This window comes from Lepidochelys kempii, chromosome 4 (assembly GCF_965140265.1).
Source record: "Lepidochelys kempii isolate rLepKem1 chromosome 4, rLepKem1.hap2, whole genome shotgun sequence".
In the NCBI taxonomy this organism is placed as follows: Eukaryota; Metazoa; Chordata; order Testudines; family Cheloniidae; genus Lepidochelys; species Lepidochelys kempii.
Window position 1 is genome coordinate 79930414 of NC_133259.1, and position 18409 is coordinate 79948822.

At 40.2% G+C, this 18409-nt stretch overlaps 1 protein-coding gene across 4 annotated transcripts in view; it reads left to right on the forward strand.

Annotated features, from left to right (window-relative positions):
* SNX25 (sorting nexin 25) overlaps positions 1-18409 on the forward strand; it is a 148101-nt gene that overhangs the window by 44837 nt on the left and 84855 nt on the right. For 3 of the 4 annotated variants that reach the window (XM_073341842.1, XM_073341841.1, XM_073341839.1), the window contains exons 4-6: positions 1897-1938; positions 2105-2277; positions 3381-3567. In XM_073341842.1, coding sequence (XP_073197943.1) covers positions 1897-1938; positions 2105-2277; positions 3381-3567 — 402 coding nt within the window. The remainder of the gene's footprint in view (positions 1-1896; positions 1939-2104; positions 2278-3380; positions 3568-18409) is intronic. The other variant, XM_073341840.1, reaches the window with a different exon arrangement.

Genomic DNA, 18409 nt, shown 5'->3' on the forward strand with positions numbered 1-18409 from the left:
TCTGATTGATTGAAGTTTGAAGAAAATGATAGTTTCTTTACTAAACTGGATGTGTGTGACATATTTCTTCTTTTTATAAGGTATGTGAAGTTTACAGACTTATGACTGAGAGAAATATGTGAGAAAAAGTCAATAAGTTACAACATTTCATCATAAGTCAATTATTTTGATGAAGTGGCTGGTATCTAGAATTCAGTGAAATTTTTCACTGCTATGTCAAAGATCCTACATCGAATAGTTTATTCTGCAGTTGTGGTCAAATAATTAGTTATTCTCTACAATAATGTTCTTTTAATGTTGTTTTTATAACTACTTCTCAGGCATAAGGTTTAATCTACAAAAGATTGTTCCATACTGAGCAGAATGTTCTTTATGTACTTGTTCCCTCTAGTAGACCTATAAGGGTGTTGGAAATGATGTTTCCATTTGGGAACATAGGAATTGCCATACCTCATCAGAGCAGTGGTCCATCAAGTCCAGCGTCAGGTCTCCAAGGGTATGTCTACATTGCAGCGGGGAGGGTGCTTCCTAGCTCTGGTAGACAGATGCACTAAAAATAGCAGTGTAGCCAGAGGCAGCATGTTGTGACAGTTTGGGCTGGCCATCCGAGGGCGTACCCAGGGGTTCTGGGTGGGTTTGTACTCAAGCAGTTCATCCAAGATCCTGTCCATGCTCCCCTGGGCTACATTGCTGTTGTCAACTGAGCTGGGAACCACACTCCCCGCTGTAGTCTAGACATACCGTAAAAGTGGCCAGCACCAGATGCTGCAAGAAACCTTTTATTGGAGATTTATGGAATAACCTGCCCGTAGGGAATATTTCATCTGAGTGCTCATCAGTAAAGTGTTTGGTTTAGACCATGAAGCATGAGAATTTATGCTGTATTAAAATAGAAATGATCCTGTGTATTGTAACTGTGGATGTTCTCTCTGTCTCTCCATGTATTAATTGTACTATACTTTTGGGCTCAATGATATCTAGTGGCAATGAGTTCCACAGAAGAACCATGTACTTTCATCTTTTTGTCAGTTTTAAAATTTGCCTTTCAATTTTGTTTCCCCATGTCCTGGTATTATGAGAGAGAGTAAATAGGAGTCCCTGTTTACCTTCTCAATACCATTCAATATTTTGTTATACCTCTACCGTGTCCCCCTTTCATTTGTCTCCTCTCAGAACTAAAGAGATCCAGTCTCTCACATCTCTTCTCATATGGAAGTTTCCCCATGGCTAATTTTGCATTCCCTGTTTCTTGAGCTCATTCTGTTTCTGCTAAGGTTTTTAAGACAGGGTTCTAAGTACTACAGTGTTCCAGATGAGGGAATTCCATTGATTTATTTAATGGCATCATAACATTTTTTAGTATTTTCTATCATATTCTTCATACATCCCACACTTGTTTGTTATTTTTTCCACTAGCTAATACTGTCTGCTAATGTTGAAAATTCTCAGTCATCTAGCTATTCAGTGATTCTTTGTCAGGGAGAATTCACTTGACCTTTCCTTGTTTATTATTTTCTAGGAAAAGTCAGACCAAAGAGGCTGCAGTTTTTTGAGTGACAATTCAGTAGTTGATTATAGGTGTGGAAGATTGCATCTGTTCCGCCTTCAGTGTCACAGCTAAATCCATGTCTCAATAATATTCAGTCCCCCACTTAAATAGTCATATGATTCTAGTACAAGCCTATTAATTAGTCTGCAGTACAAGGGTATGTTTGCATCTCAATTCTTTGCCTTCTCAATTATTTTGGAAAAAATGGATTAGGTTCCATGTATATCAATGCGAGTGACTAGAAAATAAGCTTTTTATTCAACCTTGTCCCTAAGAGTGTGCTCTGAACTATAATAACTTATTCTATACGGCTATAGTTTTAAAATATTGTATTTTTATTTGTACAGGTATAGAGAAAAGATAGGGCAAGGGATTGAAATGGGGCAAAGGTAGGCTTTGCTTAATATAATTAAAAATAAACGATAGATGAAGCATAGTTTTTTAAAATGCTTCTTTGCTGAACATTATGTCCCTGATATTTTATACATTTCTGATATAGTAAGTAATGACTAAAGATGTATTGTAATTTCAACTGAAATTCTGGTACCCTTCTAGGCAGGAAGAGCAGCCAAGGCCATTTTTACTCCATCCATGCTTGAGGAACTCTGACGAAGAAGTAAGATTCCTGCAATCATGTTCTCAAATTCTGGTGTATTGTCTCCTACCCTCAAAGGATGCCCAGTCTCTCAGCTTGCGCATAGTCCTTGCAGACATACTTGCAACAAAAGGTAGATTATAGATCAGAGATAATTAATGACTTACCTACTACAGTACTAGTGATTACAAACCATTTAATATACTTGTATTGATATCACATTTTAAGTTCTAAAATTAAACTTCTGTCACAACTTGCACATGCAGAGACTGGTACGGTTAGTATCTTATGTACATGAGACACTTAAAAATTCATAACATTAGCTAAGTAAGGGTAAGGCACTGAACTCTCTTGTGCTGATTTAGCAAGGCATTTCATTATGTGTTTAAGCACATGAAGTCAATAGGGCTACTCACCTGCTTAAAATTAAGCCTATACTTAAGTGCTTTCCTGAATTGAGGTCAGAGTGCTCAGCACCTTGTAGCATGGAGCCATTCCATCCTCTTATTCTGTTCTAGAGGAAACCAAACCTTTCTACACTGCAGTGACCTTCTGGAGAGCATTTGGGTGGTCCTAGATGTTTATACCTTACTCAGATAAGTAAAATTCTAGAGTAAGGATTTGAACATGACTGAAGCATGATATAAGATCTAAAAAAACCCCAATAACTATCCATTTATTTATTGAGAATTTTAGTTCTTATTTATAAAATGCACTTTTAATTGGATGATGAGACCACTAATCACTCTGTTCTTTTTTGAATTTAGAGTTGGGGACAATTTTTGATACTGCAAAGTTTTGGGATCCAAGTAATCCCCAAATAGTACAGTTCCTTTTTTTTAATTCCTAGTTCTGCACCTTCCTAGACTCTACTGTCTAACGTTCTCTGAGATATGCAGCAAGAAGAGTGGAAATAGACACCTGAAATATTTCAGTTTAGGTTCAGCTGCTTTAACATGTGTAAACTTTTTAATAACCTGAATTTCCAGTTTCCTCAATCCTAATGACAGCTTACAGTAATGAATAGAGAAAATAAAAAGTTTAGGAGAAGGGTAAACTTCAGTCTAAAATGGGTGATACACTATGTAATCTGGGAATTACGTAGTAATTTCTTGGAATTTTATCAACCTGCTTTGTTTTAATTTGTATCCAAAATGTTACACTGAGTTTGTTTGAGTTTGAAGATGACATTTGCTCTTTTGCACAGTGATTTTGTTCTTAAATTTCTCCTCCCAGTACTGAAGCCAGTGGTGGAGCTGCTGAGTGATCCAGATTATGTCAACCAAATGCTGCTCAGCCAGATGGAGTACAGAGAACAGGTGAATGAGCATCACAAGAAAGCCTACACATATGCTCCTTCTTATGAGGAGTTCATCAAGCTCATTAACAGCAACTCTGACGTTGAGTTCCTGAAACAACTAAGGTATCCGATGTTCATTTATAGAATGTTCAAAACTAAGCATGCTTCTCCTGCCAGTCCATTGCTGAGACCTGAGTGAAGTGTGATTTCAGTGAAGTGCAGAGAGGAAATATAAGCCTTAACATTTAATAAAGCTCCAAAATAAGCTACTTTCCCTTTAGTCAGCAGGAAATATTAAAATTATTCCATTATAACTGGCTAGTGTATATTAAAGTCTCCTCAATCATTTAAAGACATATAAGAACCTTGTATGCAGCATGCCCATGATCAAAGGAGTCAGCGAGAAATAATGTGTTGACTTTCCGTTACTATGTAATGTCTTTTTAGTAAATTGCATCTCTAACAAATACATCAAGTACTTCCTTTTGGGCTGGCCAGTTCTGTAATGTGACGTTTAGGGACTGGGCTGTAGTGTGTGTGACGACCTCGTAGGAGGTTTTGAGGAATTCTTAGAGGCAGATGGCTCCCAATCATTCCCTCTTGAATATATCTCAGGTTCTGCGTTTGGAGGCCATCATTTAACTCCTATAGAACTAAATAAAATAATAAGATCTTATATGGAATGAATATTCCCTTTCTTCGTGTTCTGTGCTGTGATACCAAGGCACCTATCTAATATTCTTCCTTAATACCTCCCCATTTTTTCTCTCCCTCTCCTTCCCAAAACTTGGAGCATGGCTTCTCTTTTCACCTATTCCTTCCCTCTTCCTTCATGATGCAAGATAACTCCCGTGTTCCTAACCTGCTTGTAAGCACCAGAAGAGGGATCCCCACAAAGGGCCAGCAGTCTCCCACTTGCCTAGAACAAATGCCTATTCCAGGTTTCATGTTAGTTCTTGCCCATCTGATCTGCCTCCCTTTTGTTGCTTTCTGTCTTGAGGAAAGAGTTGGGAATCACTAGCAAAGGTAAATGGGTTATGTTGGAACTGCATGGTGTTCCTGGCATTGGGGAGGGTGTCAGGCTGCATCTTTGACCTTTCTAGTGTTGCAACCTGTCACACTTCCCAGTGGCCAGTTGTGTTTCCCAGTACAGTTCTGTGTATCAGTACCTCCAGGTGCTGAAATAAGCCAGTTCCCAGGTGTCTTCCGACCAAGAATTAGCAAGTTTCCTAAGGGTGTCATCACTGTCATCATTGCCATGAATCTTTTTTTTTAGGGACCAGATTATTAAACCAATTGTCAAAATTTGTAGCCTACAAGTGATTCTCTGACTAAGCCAATAAACAAGGCTGATGGTAAAACTAGGTTAACTCAACAAGTCGTCCTGCAAAGATGGAAAGAATAGTATGAGTCCACATGTAACCATCCTGAAGCAACTTGATGTCCAGATCTGGATGCATTCGCAACAGATGCAATCCCTGGCCCTGAAACTTGTGGAGATGCACCTGTGTTGGAAGAGATTTGCTCAAGCATATAGAAACTGCGAAGCAGGCATGCTGCTGGACCTAACAACACAACACCCAAACTTTTAAAGTGTGCCATTGAGCCCATTACGTCAACTTTTTTGTCCAGAGTTGGACTACTGGGAAGATACCAGCAGAGTGGGAGGAAGGGATCATCATCCTGCTCTATAAGGGGAAAGGTCCATGCACTGAATATTGTAGCTATAGACCAATAACTCTACTCTCTGTCCCTGGAAAAGTCTTTGCATATGTCCTACTCACCTGGCTCCAGCCTTTCCTTGTGAAACACCACTGCCCAGAGCAATAGTGCTTTATTCCTGGCTATATACAATGGATGCTATACTTACCGTTGTCTTTTTTCTGAGATCCATTATGAATGTAACTGGCCTTTGACAGCAGCATATGTAGTCTTAAAGGCAGCCGTTGATTCTGTCACTAGAACTGCCTTGTGGAAGGCCTTATGGGGCATCAGGGTTCCCAACATCCTTCTGACGCTAATTCAAGATCTGCATAATGACTCAGAGCACGGATAAATTGCGGGACCCATAGGTCTTACAGGTGTCACAGTAGATCTGGGCTGAAATAGGGATGAGTCCTGGACCCAGTCCTGTTCTGCTGTGCAATGGATTGGCTCATTGAGCATATCTCTGCAAATGTAGGTATAAGCATTGGTTTAACCTATTTTAATGACCTGGATTATGCGGATCATGTTGTCTTCTTTGGTCAGGATGCAGATGTCTCAAAGACACACTAAAGAGTTTCCAGCATGTGGCAGCTGCCCTTGGATTATGAGTTTCTTGGACAAAAACAGAAATCCTGAATGTCAGTGCAAAAGTTGCGATACAAGTCATGTACTTCCAGATAAACTGTGATAAACATCCGATGAAGTGAGCTGTAGCTCACGAAAGCTCATGCTCAAATAAATTGGTTAGTCTCTAAGGTGCCACAAGTACTCCTTTTCTTTTTGCGAATACAGACTAACGCGGCTGTTACTCTGAAACCAGATAAACTGTGGAAGCAGTGGATGATTTCATTTATGTAGGCAGTAAACTATCATCTGATGGGTGCAGCCAACCAGACATCCTAAGGAAAGTTGGTTTAGCCATCTTAGCCATGAAGGGCATGCGTAGGGTCTGGTGCCAAAAAAAAAAAAAAGGTGAAACTATGTACAAAAGTACGGATTTATCAAACCTGCATATTTCTGATTCTTTTATATGGATCTGAAAAAATGGATGTTGCTTAAAACAAGACATCAGGAGGCTGGAGGCATTTCATGTGCATTGCCCGTGACAGCTACTGGGTATAAGATGGTTTGACTTTATCTGTAATAGGGATGTATCAGTGAGAACTGGCCATCAGAGTACTGAAGTCATCATTGGCTGCTGCTGGCTGGTCTTTTTTGGTCATGTTGTATGTCTCAGAAGCAAAGCCCGAGCACGTCTATCTTCAGAGCTCAGAATCAAGGTCAGAAAAGGACACTGCCCAGTCATGCGGTCAGCAATTAACTGGGCTTCACCAGCTCAGCAATACCCTGTAGAGCTCTTAGATGCCTAGAATAAATGTGTGGTCTTGGACACTTGATGCTACAGACCTCCTCTGTGTAAACATGTTGTTGTTGATTATCTCCCCTTTCCTGGATCTTGCACCCTTTTCTGCACTAATTTTTTCTGAATTACTTTTGTTTAATATTGGGTAGCACATCTTTTCTTCTGCACTTGCACTGGTGCTGCTATAGCAGAAGCTAGCCATTTTTGTTTGTGCTTTAGATTCTCTCTGCTATTCCCATGGAGTGAGCAACCACTATCTGCTTAAGATAAGGACATAGTTGTCATGTGACAACCACAGTGAATGGAAGCGTTACTTTGAAATGACTAAAGTGGGGTTATAAATGCATAAGGGGTGACGCCTCCAGAGGTGGATTTCAGGATATGGCCCTACTGGGCAAATACACTGCTTGGCCCAATAGTAGGGCTGAAGTTGTTGGGAAATGGAATGACTGGAGAGGCAGAGTTAACCCGCTTTCTGCACACAGGCACCCATGTGCTTGCTGTACATACGCATGCACCCCTCCTGCTGGGTTTTTCTAAGGGATTCCCCCTCTCCTCCACTAGGGCTGTCAAATTCAGGGGGTTCCTCTCCCACTTTCCTTCTCTGCTGGGATTCTTGAGAATTCCTCCATACACACACCGTATTCTTTGTAGCAGTGGCTTCAGTAGGGTGGAGGATGGTTGCTGAGGGATCCTTTAAAGGCAGCTGTATCTTCCTGTGCCCATAGAGCCCTCTGCAGGGGAAGAAGAACTAGTGTTTCTGTCTCTGGGCAGTGATCAAAAGTGTAGGTGAGAGAGGAGATTTGTCAGCAACTGAGGATGAGAGTGGAATGGAGACTGAGGTGTTCGGGAGCAGCACTAGGGCAGGCTGTATGGCTCTCTTAGGTACGTCTGTCACCCCCTGGTAAGGAAGCACTGTTATCTCAATTTTACAGATACAGAGATAACTGAGGCACAGAGAGACTAAGCAGTTTGTCCCAGGACACACAGGAAGCATTTGGAGGAGTAGGAAATAGAACTTGGGTCTCCCACTTCCCAGGCCAGCATCCTAACCACTGAACCATCCTATCTCTCATCATCCTCATAGCACAGCCAATGTGAGAGCATTAACGTGTTGGAACACTGCAGAAGCAGTTTCCATGATGGTGTGGGTCCTGATCTGTGACTACTGAACACCCCTCCTGTTAGATCCATCGCCATCAGTCCATGTGCTTGGGTCTGAATAAACAGCTTTTCTTTTTTGTTCTCTCTTCATTTCCACATCCTGCTCTGAAACAACTTATATTTTCCAAAGAGGAAAATGCATTTGGTGAGAGAGTGAAATGATTTTGTTGCTTGGCTACATCTTGTTCATGTGCTGTAAAATTTGCTCTTTACTCCGGGCCAGCATGCTGTGCTACCGACAGTATAAATTACCCCTTGTTAGACTGTTGGAAACCTAAATAGACATGAGGTCTATTAGCGTAATAACACTAATGGAGCTGTTTGTTTCTGTTGAAACCTAATCCTTTTGTTGTTGTTCTGGTACAATTAATGTGCACTGTATTCTCTACTAGCTCTCTAGGTCCCTTTAAATTGTAATATCAGAAGGCAAACTCGCTGTATGAAGTACTGTGTCTTTTGTCTACATTTGTATGTTCACTTTCCAGTCTACAGAGTGGTGGACTTATATCGAGCTGTGATCTTGTAAGCCCCAAGCAAGGTTGGGTCGGATCAGAACCTGAATGGGAAGCCTCCAGGAAAATCTCAGCATTCTTGCAGGGACATGGTGTTTGTGATTCAGCAGGTGATACAGTTTCCTCAGGATCTGTGTAATACCAGTACCCTCGCTTGGTGTCCGAGTTATGCTGTGCTACTGGAAGTGCAGTTTCCTTGCTATGTTTGTTCCCATCCCCCTGATGTGAGAGCATCTGTGGAAGAGACTCTTGTGGCCATGTAAAGATTCAGTGGCACATTTTTCAGAGTAGGGTAGTGATTTGCCTGTGAATGTTCTAAGGGTTGAGGTTGGGGAAACCACACAAAGGTGTCTCTGTGGATGAATAAAATAAATGACATTTCATAGTATATTTAGGTAATAAACCACAGGAAAGTATAGAGGAGAAGGGAAAATAAGCTCTTGAGTGCTTACAGCTAGGAGCAAGTTACTTTGCAGTGGGGAGAATTTTTCTGATTACATCCCTCTAACAAATAAATCTCCGGCATATGGGTATCAACCCTAATTTCCTGATCAAATTCCAATCTGGGTAGTAGCATTCTGTTCACCTAAAATTCCCTGTATCCCATAATTTTAGTTGGAGGACTCTTCATTCCTTGTCCTAGAATGATGCGTAGGATTTCTGCGCACTTTTTTTTAGGCTGTTAATCCACAAAGGTCAAAGAATGACAAACTTTTCATTTTAGTTTTGTTTATATTTGAAAATAAGATGACTGAGATCGCCTTTTGGTAATCTCTAAGCCATCTAATTTAGATAGTAACAGTTCTATAGTTTAGACTTGGCTATTGAGGAGAATTATCCTAATAAACTATAGTTAGTGAGAGACTCAGTATTCCTTTGAAACATCCAAATGGTGGTTTGTCATTGGAGAATTTAATTACTTCCCATTTCCTGAGATCAAGATATTATATCACTGGACTGAAGGAAGTCTCCAGGTATTGATAGATAATTCCTCAGATTCTTAATTCTCACTGCAGTCAGAGTAGTTCCAATCCTAAGATAAGTGGTATCCTCCATAATATATATGGATACACAACTTCCTTTTTCTGAAATCTCACCGGACTTTCTGTTAGATTGATTTATTAACAAAGTTTTGATAGGACTTAAGGTGATTGGAACTGGGTACTTAATGTTTGGGTAGGTGGGAGGATCAAGAGCAGGGAAGATTAAAAAATGAGGCAAGCAGTTGGGAAGGGGATCATAGCACCTGGGGTGTGGTCCGACCCAATACAACCACTCTTATGTTCTTAGCAAGAGGGTTAAAGAGCTGGATGGGGGTTGGATGGGCTTGAAATCATTTACTGGTAAGTGTGCTAATCTTCATCATTCCACATAGCTGATGGGATTTCCCTTGTAATAAAGCAGTTTATGCTGCTAGTATTTTCACTCCTTAATTATGCAACATGGACAATAGCTTAGGCACAAATTCATTCACAGTGAGGCCCCTTGAACCTTATTGTCTATCCAAAAAGACAAGAGTCCATACAGAAATTTTGACTGGGCCTATATGCCCTAACCCAGAGCTGACTGGGAAAATGTAACGTCTTTAGAGATGGGATCATAGCTGCCTGCCCACACTGTGGAGATATGCAGGATGATAGGGCTGTCCCCACTTTGGAGAGTTAATTTTCCAGGACACTAGAAAAAAGCAATTGTGGTTTGGAGGATGGGGGAGAGGGCTGGAGCTTGAGAGGCAGACACTGAGGCCAGGTGGCTTTTCTCCTTGTTCCTGCTGGAATTCTTTGAAGGTCGTATAACCATTTGGGATTATGTAGCTATAGAATGCCTAAAGATACTTATACCTGGCCATTAAAGAATAGGATTTTTTTTCTTTACAATAAAACACATCTCCCAGATTTTCAAAATATATCGGGGTATGAGGAACTTTGTGCATGAATCCCCTACTGGCCCACCTTTCAGAGAGGCCTGTTGAGGTTGTCTTTTCTTGTAATACACTTGGTCAGCCTCTGCCTAAAGAATGGATAGACAAAGAGAAATCCTTGATGGCCCCTCAGTGAAAGATACTATGGACAGTTTAAAAATAAGATGGGTCATTCCACATTCAAAACCATCAAATGTCAAACAGACTTACCTGCCAGGCTATTAGTAATCTATTGGAACAAAAGCAAAAGCCCAGAGAGCAGAGTGCACTGTTATAATTCGTATAGCTAGATTTCATAACAACTTATAGAAGCCTTTAAAAAAAATTTTCTACCTCACGAGAGTGCTTGGGGGGTAGGTATGTGACAGATTTCTGTTACCAATCTACCGTTGCGTCAGATAATCAGGCTGACACCGCAGGATCGTTTGGGGAGAGATGACAAAACACACCAAGTGTCTAAATTTTAAAGCTTTATTAATAAAATATTAAAATAACAGCAGAGTGCTGGGAACACTCCCATGTCACTCGGGGGGAAAAAAAAGTGTTAGTGTCCCAAGCCCTAACCCACTTTCATACTCACACACGCACTACCCAAGATTGGCCAGGCCAGGGTGTAACGTTAGAAGAGAGGAGGGGAAGGGTGGATGGGAGTGGTGTCCTGGGCCCAGGTCGTCCGAGGATCCGCTGTTGATCTCCGAGTTGCTCCAGCTCTCACGAGGGTTTTAAGTCCTGGGCTCCTGGGAGGGCGGGGGGTGGGTGGGTGGGTTGGGAGGATGGTAATTCCACTCAGGGACCTCTGCTTCTGGTGCCTTTTGTGCCAGTTCAAACCGGCTTGCTGTGGCCTCCTTGGTTTCCCAAAACATCCCGGCTCCAGAGAGTTTGTTTTCCCTTCTATTGGCCTTCGCTGTCACCATCTCATTTGCTCTCACGGTTCTTGCTGCTATCTCTGCAGCTCTGCTCAACTTAGTTCTCCTCTTCTCACGGCTGGGCAGCTGCTGATTTCTCTTCAAGCCCATGACCTTGGGCCAGGGCCAGTGTCTTAGCTTCACATGGAGCTAGCTGAAGTGTTGAGTTAACCTGTTCTCTGCTCTTCTTCTTTCTCCCCCCCCCCCCCAGCCTCTCGTATTCTGCAAAGGAAACTTCCACTCTCCGCTCACATGCCTTTGACCCTCCCCAAAATGGTTTGCGATGCTTGCAACAGTGTTAGCCACATACAATGCTGATCTGCCTTCCCCAGAGACTCCCTGAGGGAGGGGGCCATTGGAGTGTGACAGTAGACTGTTCAACTCTTCAAAAGGTTAATAAGTGGCATTAAAAATATAACGGCAACTTTTAAAAATCTCTTAAAGAACAGTCACTTCCCTAATATTTGCCAATGAGCACAGTCGTGCTAATATGAGGGTGGAACGTAGTTCTTTAAATGTCTGTTAGTGGGTTTTAATGGGGCATCTTTTTATTATTTATTTATTTATTTATTTATTTATTTATTTTATTATGTTAAAGGCAACTATGGGCTTTGTGGATTAGGAAGATATCCAATTAGAACTGTTTGGACAGTTTCCTTAGTATTCTCCTGCACTGCCTACATAAATTGGCCTTGATTGGAAGGTTATGTTAAAGCCTTATCTATAAGTGTGTAGCTGACAATAGCCAACGTGACAAAGCCATGCCCTTCACAACATTTCCGCATCCTCTACATGAAATATCTGTCGTTCTTAAATCTTATTGCTGAGATTTCTCATCTTGACAAGAATTCCCTATTGTCTTATCTTTAATACAAAGAACCTAAGTTGAGAAAGCCAACTCTTTTTTTTTTTTTTTCTCTCCAACTTATCTGAACTGTCTTAGGTCTTACATTATTCTGTGTGCTGTTTGTACGTTTTCTTTAGAGTTCTGTATAAACAACAGAAGAACTTTGTTTCGTGTTGTTAGTGTTTGAGAGAGACTTTTCAAGTCGTAGTTTATTAGTATTAATAATATACATTTTAGTTCATAATTGGTTCCCTAGTGAAAACTTGCTCTCTTGTTATGCAGACACATCCCTTTGGTTTCCATAAGTGGAAAAATGTAAGAATGGCCATGCTAGGTCAGAACAATGTTCCATCTAGTCTACTATCTTGTCTTCCAACAGTTGCCAGCAATATTCCCTCTAATTTTTCCCATTCATGAGTGGAATGAATTTATCTGCACCAATATGGAGGTGATGTCTGGCGGGAGTGAGACCAAGGGGTTTGGAGTGTAGGACGAGGCTCAGGGCTGGGGCAGAGAGTTGGGGGTGTGGACTCTGGGATCAGGCCAGGGATGAGGGGTTCAGGGTATGGGAGGGGGCTCAGGGCTGGGGCAGAGGGTTAAGGTGAAGGGGAGTGAGGGCTCTGGCTGGGGGTGTGAGGCCTGCAGTGGGGCTGGGGATGAGGGGTTCAGGGTGCAAGTTACCCAGGGCTGTGGCGGGGAGAGAGGCGTCTCTCCACAGCTGCAGCAGCCCTGGGGCTGCAGGTGTTGCTGAAGCCCAACACACCCCAAGCTCTCCCATCACCAGCCCCCCCCCCCCCACTCCACGCTCCAGAGTGAAGTGTGCACGCCCGGGTGGCCCCTTGGTGGCCTCCTGCGTGGCTGTGCAGACACGCACCTTAGAGGCAACGTAGGTGGCCAGTGCCAGATGCTTCAGATGGAATGAACTGAACAGGGCAATAACTGAGTGATCCATCCCCTTCCATCCAGTCAGCATCTGGCAGTCAGAGGCCTACAGACACCCAGAGCATTGTCACTGACTGTCTTGGATAATGGCCATTCATGGACCTATCCTCCATGAATTTATCTGGTTATTTTTTGAACCCAGTTATGCATTTGGCCTTCACAACATCTCCCTGGCAATGAGTTCCACAGGTTGACTGTGTGTTAGGTGAAGAAGTACTTCCCTTTGTTTTGTTTTAAACCTGTTGCCTATTAATTTCATTAGGTGACCCTTGGTATCTTTTCTGAGACAGGGTGACCAGAAATGCATGCAATATTAAGGTGTGAGCATACCATGGATTTTATAGTTGCATTATGATATTTTCTGTTTTATTATCTATGCCTTTCCTAATTCTGTTAGCTTTTTAGATTGCTGCCTCACATTTGAAAGATGTTTTCAGAGAACTGTCCACAATGACTCCAAGAACTCTTTCTTAAGTGGTAACAGCTAATTTAGACCCCATCATTTTGTATGTATAGTTGGGATCAGAGTGGATTTGATTTAAATCATGATTTAAATCACTAGTCAGGAAGACTCGATTTAATCATGGATTTCTACATAAAAGTGCATCTTGTTGGTTGTTATAACCTTAATATATATTCTTCACAACTCAGAGATAGATGTAGGTTTCATTTTTAGAAGGTACACACTATACATTTTTAAGTGATTTATTTTGAAAACTTTTCAGATTAGTTTTACAGATATATCTGTAAATGAATAATTGTTTGGTTATTTCATTTACCAAAGGTAATTGAAGCAGATATTTATGAAGTCATTGGGAGGTGAACTATCTCCAATTCAACAGGTTAATCATTAATATTTGGAGGATTTTCTTGCCATGCTGTATTAGGAGCAGGACATCACCAGATAGACATTTACATTGTTTTATTTAACTAAAACAATAACATTATGTATTCTGGATTTTTTCTTCAACCGCAAACATATAAAGTTTTAACAAAACAAGCATATGAAATTTGAATTTAGTTAAACATTCAAGTTTTTTAAAATCAGGTTTGTTTTTGTTAAAATTGTTTTTAACTAAAATAGTTAAACGAAATATTTTTTTTAAAAAAACAAAAATTAAATTGACTATGTCAGCCAGGTCAACATGAGAAATTTAAAATATTGGCTTCTGCAGCTAACTCAGTTGTCTTCACCTTCATTTTCCTGTTTGTTCATAATCTGGAAAACAAAAACAAGCTTTCCTGCTTTTTCAGGTCCCAAACGATTTCTCAATTTGGAATAAATTAGTCCAAAGGAAGAAAATATTCTTTCTACACTGGCAGAAGAAGCTACTGCTGTTAATAGTGAGATTATCACTTCAACAGTCTCTGAATCCGAGTGCTTAAGTGACTTCCACCAGTTCTTTAAAACTTTAAAACAGTGACTTTAAAACATCATAAGCAAACATATATTTCTTGAATGGTTCACCCTTAGCTCTGAAGTTTATTATAGTTGGCATTCTGGAGGGATGATTGCTGGATTTCCATGTCGTAGCCAGCTCCTCTTCTTCAGCAGTTAAAGTTTGACCCTAGTACCGAGTATTGAGAATATTAGCAAGAAAATGAGCTGGAGATAGTGCTTGTCCCATTCATTTTTTTAATGCTTGTAATTTAACTCTGTCATTGCATAGTTGTTTTTTTTTAAGATCTCACTCAGTTCCTTCCAAATTTCAACAGCATCAGCAATAAAACAGCTATTTCCCTGCATTTTGTTCAGCTTGGTTCCTCCCACTTTTTTCAGAGCAGCTGCTGCAAAGTGGTTGTTACGGAAGTATTTTGCAATTTCAAGAACATTAGCCTTTATTTATGGAACACTGAAGTCTTTGGCTAGGAGGTGCATCAAATGAGCACTGCAACCGTATGTTATTAGCTTGGGAGTCTCTTCTAAACGGCTTTTCATGTTGGATACATTTGCAGCATTGTCTGTGACCAAGCTGCATACTAGACATTTTAATTTATTTTCACAGTTTGTTATAGCTTTTACTGCTACTTCTTCTAAGTGTTCTGCTGTGTGTGCATTTCCTGATGTATCAATTGTTTCTGTAAGGAAGACATTCCCTTCTTTGGTTGTCACACAAGCACATACAACAGGATCATTGTGGACGTTGCTCCACCCATGAGGACTCAGGTTAACAATTTCACCCTCTAGACCTTTTGCACACTGCTCACTTTCTCTTTCATACACTTTATCCAGCAATTTGCCTGCGACATCTGCTGTGTTGGGTGGACTGTATCCTGGTCTTAATGACTGAACCATGTTAATGAAGTGTGGGTTCTCAATCATATGGAAAGCAAAGTTTGTTGCATAAACAAACTGGGCAATTTTTTCATCCATTACCTCTTTTTGTAATCTGCTGGTTCTTATCGCAAACTTATCTATGGTTGTTTCTGGATGCTGGAATTTTTTTTTCTTTTTGCTACTGGTGATATACTGTGGTTGTGTGACATACATGATGTGACTGAAACCCTATTATTGGCAGATAACTCTGAAACTGTAGAAAATGATGGTGATCTTGAAGGTGGATAGTCTTCAGAATCCTGTATGTTGAGAATGGATTCTCCTAAACAAAATAAGTCAATGCAGTTATTTAATTATTATTACCATACTGCTCATTTAGTATTACTCATTGCATTCACTGACACATAGTACTACTTTAAAGGGGGAATTGTAAAGAGAAGATCTGCCTATTTCAGCTATTTATTTTTTTTATCAGAACTGCATCTAAAATGATAGCACCATAGAGTAACCACTATATTTTTTGCTCAAACATGAGAATTCAAGAATAGTCCAGAAGGAAGACCGGCAGTCCTTAAGAAAGAAGTATGAAATAAGAAAGTTAACTAACCTGAAGATCCTGCATGTTCAGACATGTTCCTTTCATCATCTTCAACGCAGCGTCCTCCTGAGGAGGAACACTTCTCATGATGTTGTTTCATTTGGCAACGAGGCCTTGCATTTCTTTGTTGCACTGTTTGCATTTTGAACGCATACCTGTCTTACCCACGGGTAGAGGAGCTTCATTAAAATATTCCCAAACTGTGTCTTTTTTACAGCCTGCTGCCATTATAGGTTTTCCCTTCTAGGGAGAGAATGGCATGGTAGATCTCAAATCAATGAAGACTACACTTGGAAAGACCTTCTGGAATATGCTGCTCAAACAATTTCAGTTTTGTTTCTACTGCCTGTCCCTCCCTTCTCACATTTATCTCCAGACTTTTCCTTGTCCAGATCTATTCTTCCCCCAACAATCTTCTATTTTTTAAACGTTTTGAAACTTTGCACTTTTAGAGAGAGGTCAAGGATTGATTCTGTGTACACAAATTTGTAGAGGGACAGTAGGGTTGAGGTCTGCTATTTCTCACCTCTTTGTATTATTTATTTAATTATTTTAAAACATTTTTTGCTGTTAACAAGCATGTTATCTCTGGAGACACAAATCCACAATTTGAGAACTGCAAAACTAAACATCTCTGATGGTATCTTCTAGACTGAGCACTGAGTCCCGTTGGGTAGATAGAAAGAATAACCTAAATAATCTATACAGAAGTCCCTGGAACCTCCATAAGATTGGGTCCCTAATCCATGAACTATTGGAACTCATTTACAAAACTTTTCTTAAACATTACATGACTATAATGCATCCTAATTAAAACTATCTTTAGTTAGTTTTATCTAAAATCTAAAGCATTTTATCCATTTTATAAAATCCAATTTAAATAAAAAAAATCTGAATTTTTAAATCATTGATTTTTTTATCCACACTGGTTCGGATTATATTTTCCAGTGTGCATCACTTTGCACTTTTCAACATTGAATTTCATCTGCCATTTTGTTGCCCAGTCACCCAGTTTTGTGAGATCCCTTTGTAATGCTTTACAGTCAGTTTTGGACTTAAGTGTCTTGATCACTCTTTCATCCACCTACCTGTATCTGCTGGAGAACTGGAATACCTTCCTTGGGCTTCAGCATTGGGTACGAAATATTGAAGGTTTCCAGAGCAGAAGATCATGTGACTTTGAAGGAAGCTACCTTCCAGTGCTACTTGGTTATTTTGGGGAAAGTTTTGACTCCTGTTTGTGTGAAGTAGCTGCAATATTTATGTCCTTATTTTCTTTCATCAAGGAAAAGGGTCTTACAGAGAAATTTTCTTCATAAGGATGTGAAAACCTGAAAAGAAAATATAAAATATATACGTACAGTAGATCATGGCAATGTGATCCACAATCCTTGAACGTCCCTTCTCCCCAAATTTAAGGTAATGGGGAAAGTTGAATGAGATTGCAGAGAATAGGGAAGGAAAGGAGAATCCTTACATATAAGATCTGAAACCATAGGTAGTAGTTTTATATAGTGCCATAAGTTTTTGTGAGATAAAGAGGTTGAATGAACTAGAATTGGCTGAGAATGAAAGATAATAAAGGAAGGAAGCGGATGGTTAATTTTCCCTCTGATTAGCAGCTGTGATGAAGGTAGAGCAGTATCACAATTAATATTTTATTTATTTGTGTAGCACCATGGGTTACTAGATGTTAAAACATAGACTACAGCCCCTGTCACAAAGCTTATTTTCTTGCTTTAGAAGTGATGGGAAGAGTAAGGATAACAAACAGCAGGGGAAGGGGATTGGGGCAGGGAAAACAGAGCTAACAGCAACGTGAGCCTGTGATCACACAGTCTACAGCATGTGCGGCTCTTTTTTTAAAAAATGAAATGGAGTAAGCTACAAAGGACTGAAAAATAATTGACTCACTTATGCATTAGTTTATTTTATTCCCAATTACCTAGACAATTTAATATTTTCTTGCCCCTTTAGTCCTGACTGTTAGGATTGCTTAGATGCTTTCACAGCTTAGATATTCTAGGCATCATAGCAATTCTAATCATTAGGACTAGAGTGGGAGGAAAAAAATAACTTATCTGGGGAATTGGGAGCCAAGTATGTTATCTGGTGAACTAATTTGGCCGCCATTTACCATAGTATCTGAGCACTCTCAATGCTTAATGTAGTTATCCTCACCACACCCCTGTGTGGTAGAGAAGTGCTGCGACCTCTGTTTTACAGAGGAGGAGCTGAGGCACAGAGAGAGACTAAGTGACTTTCCCAGGTCACACAGGAAGTCTGTGTTATAGCAAGGAATTGGCTCTAGTCCCAGGCTAGCATGGTGACCAGTGGGCCATTCTTCCTCATAGGTATTTTGAAAAGCATATGCTGTTGAGTGAAATCAACTGGGATAAAGTAATGGCAGGAAAAGTCCAGTGCAATATGGAAGGTGTTCAAAAATAAACTAATGCGTAAATTTACAGTAGCCATAAAAACTTTTTAGGCACATTTTCTTGGAATGTTAGAAAAGTTCAGAAACCATTAGTTAATCCTCATCTCCTCATGAATATGCTCAGAGGAAAAGTGTTGAATATCTCTGTGACAGAATAAATAAAGTTTCAGTGTAGCAAGGAGTTTATGAAAGCTGTAAAGATGAATGAATAGTAGAAGTATCTTGAATAAAAATATCACCACTTCTTAACTATGTTATCGTCCAACTCCTGCTGCTGTGTGCAGTTTTTTC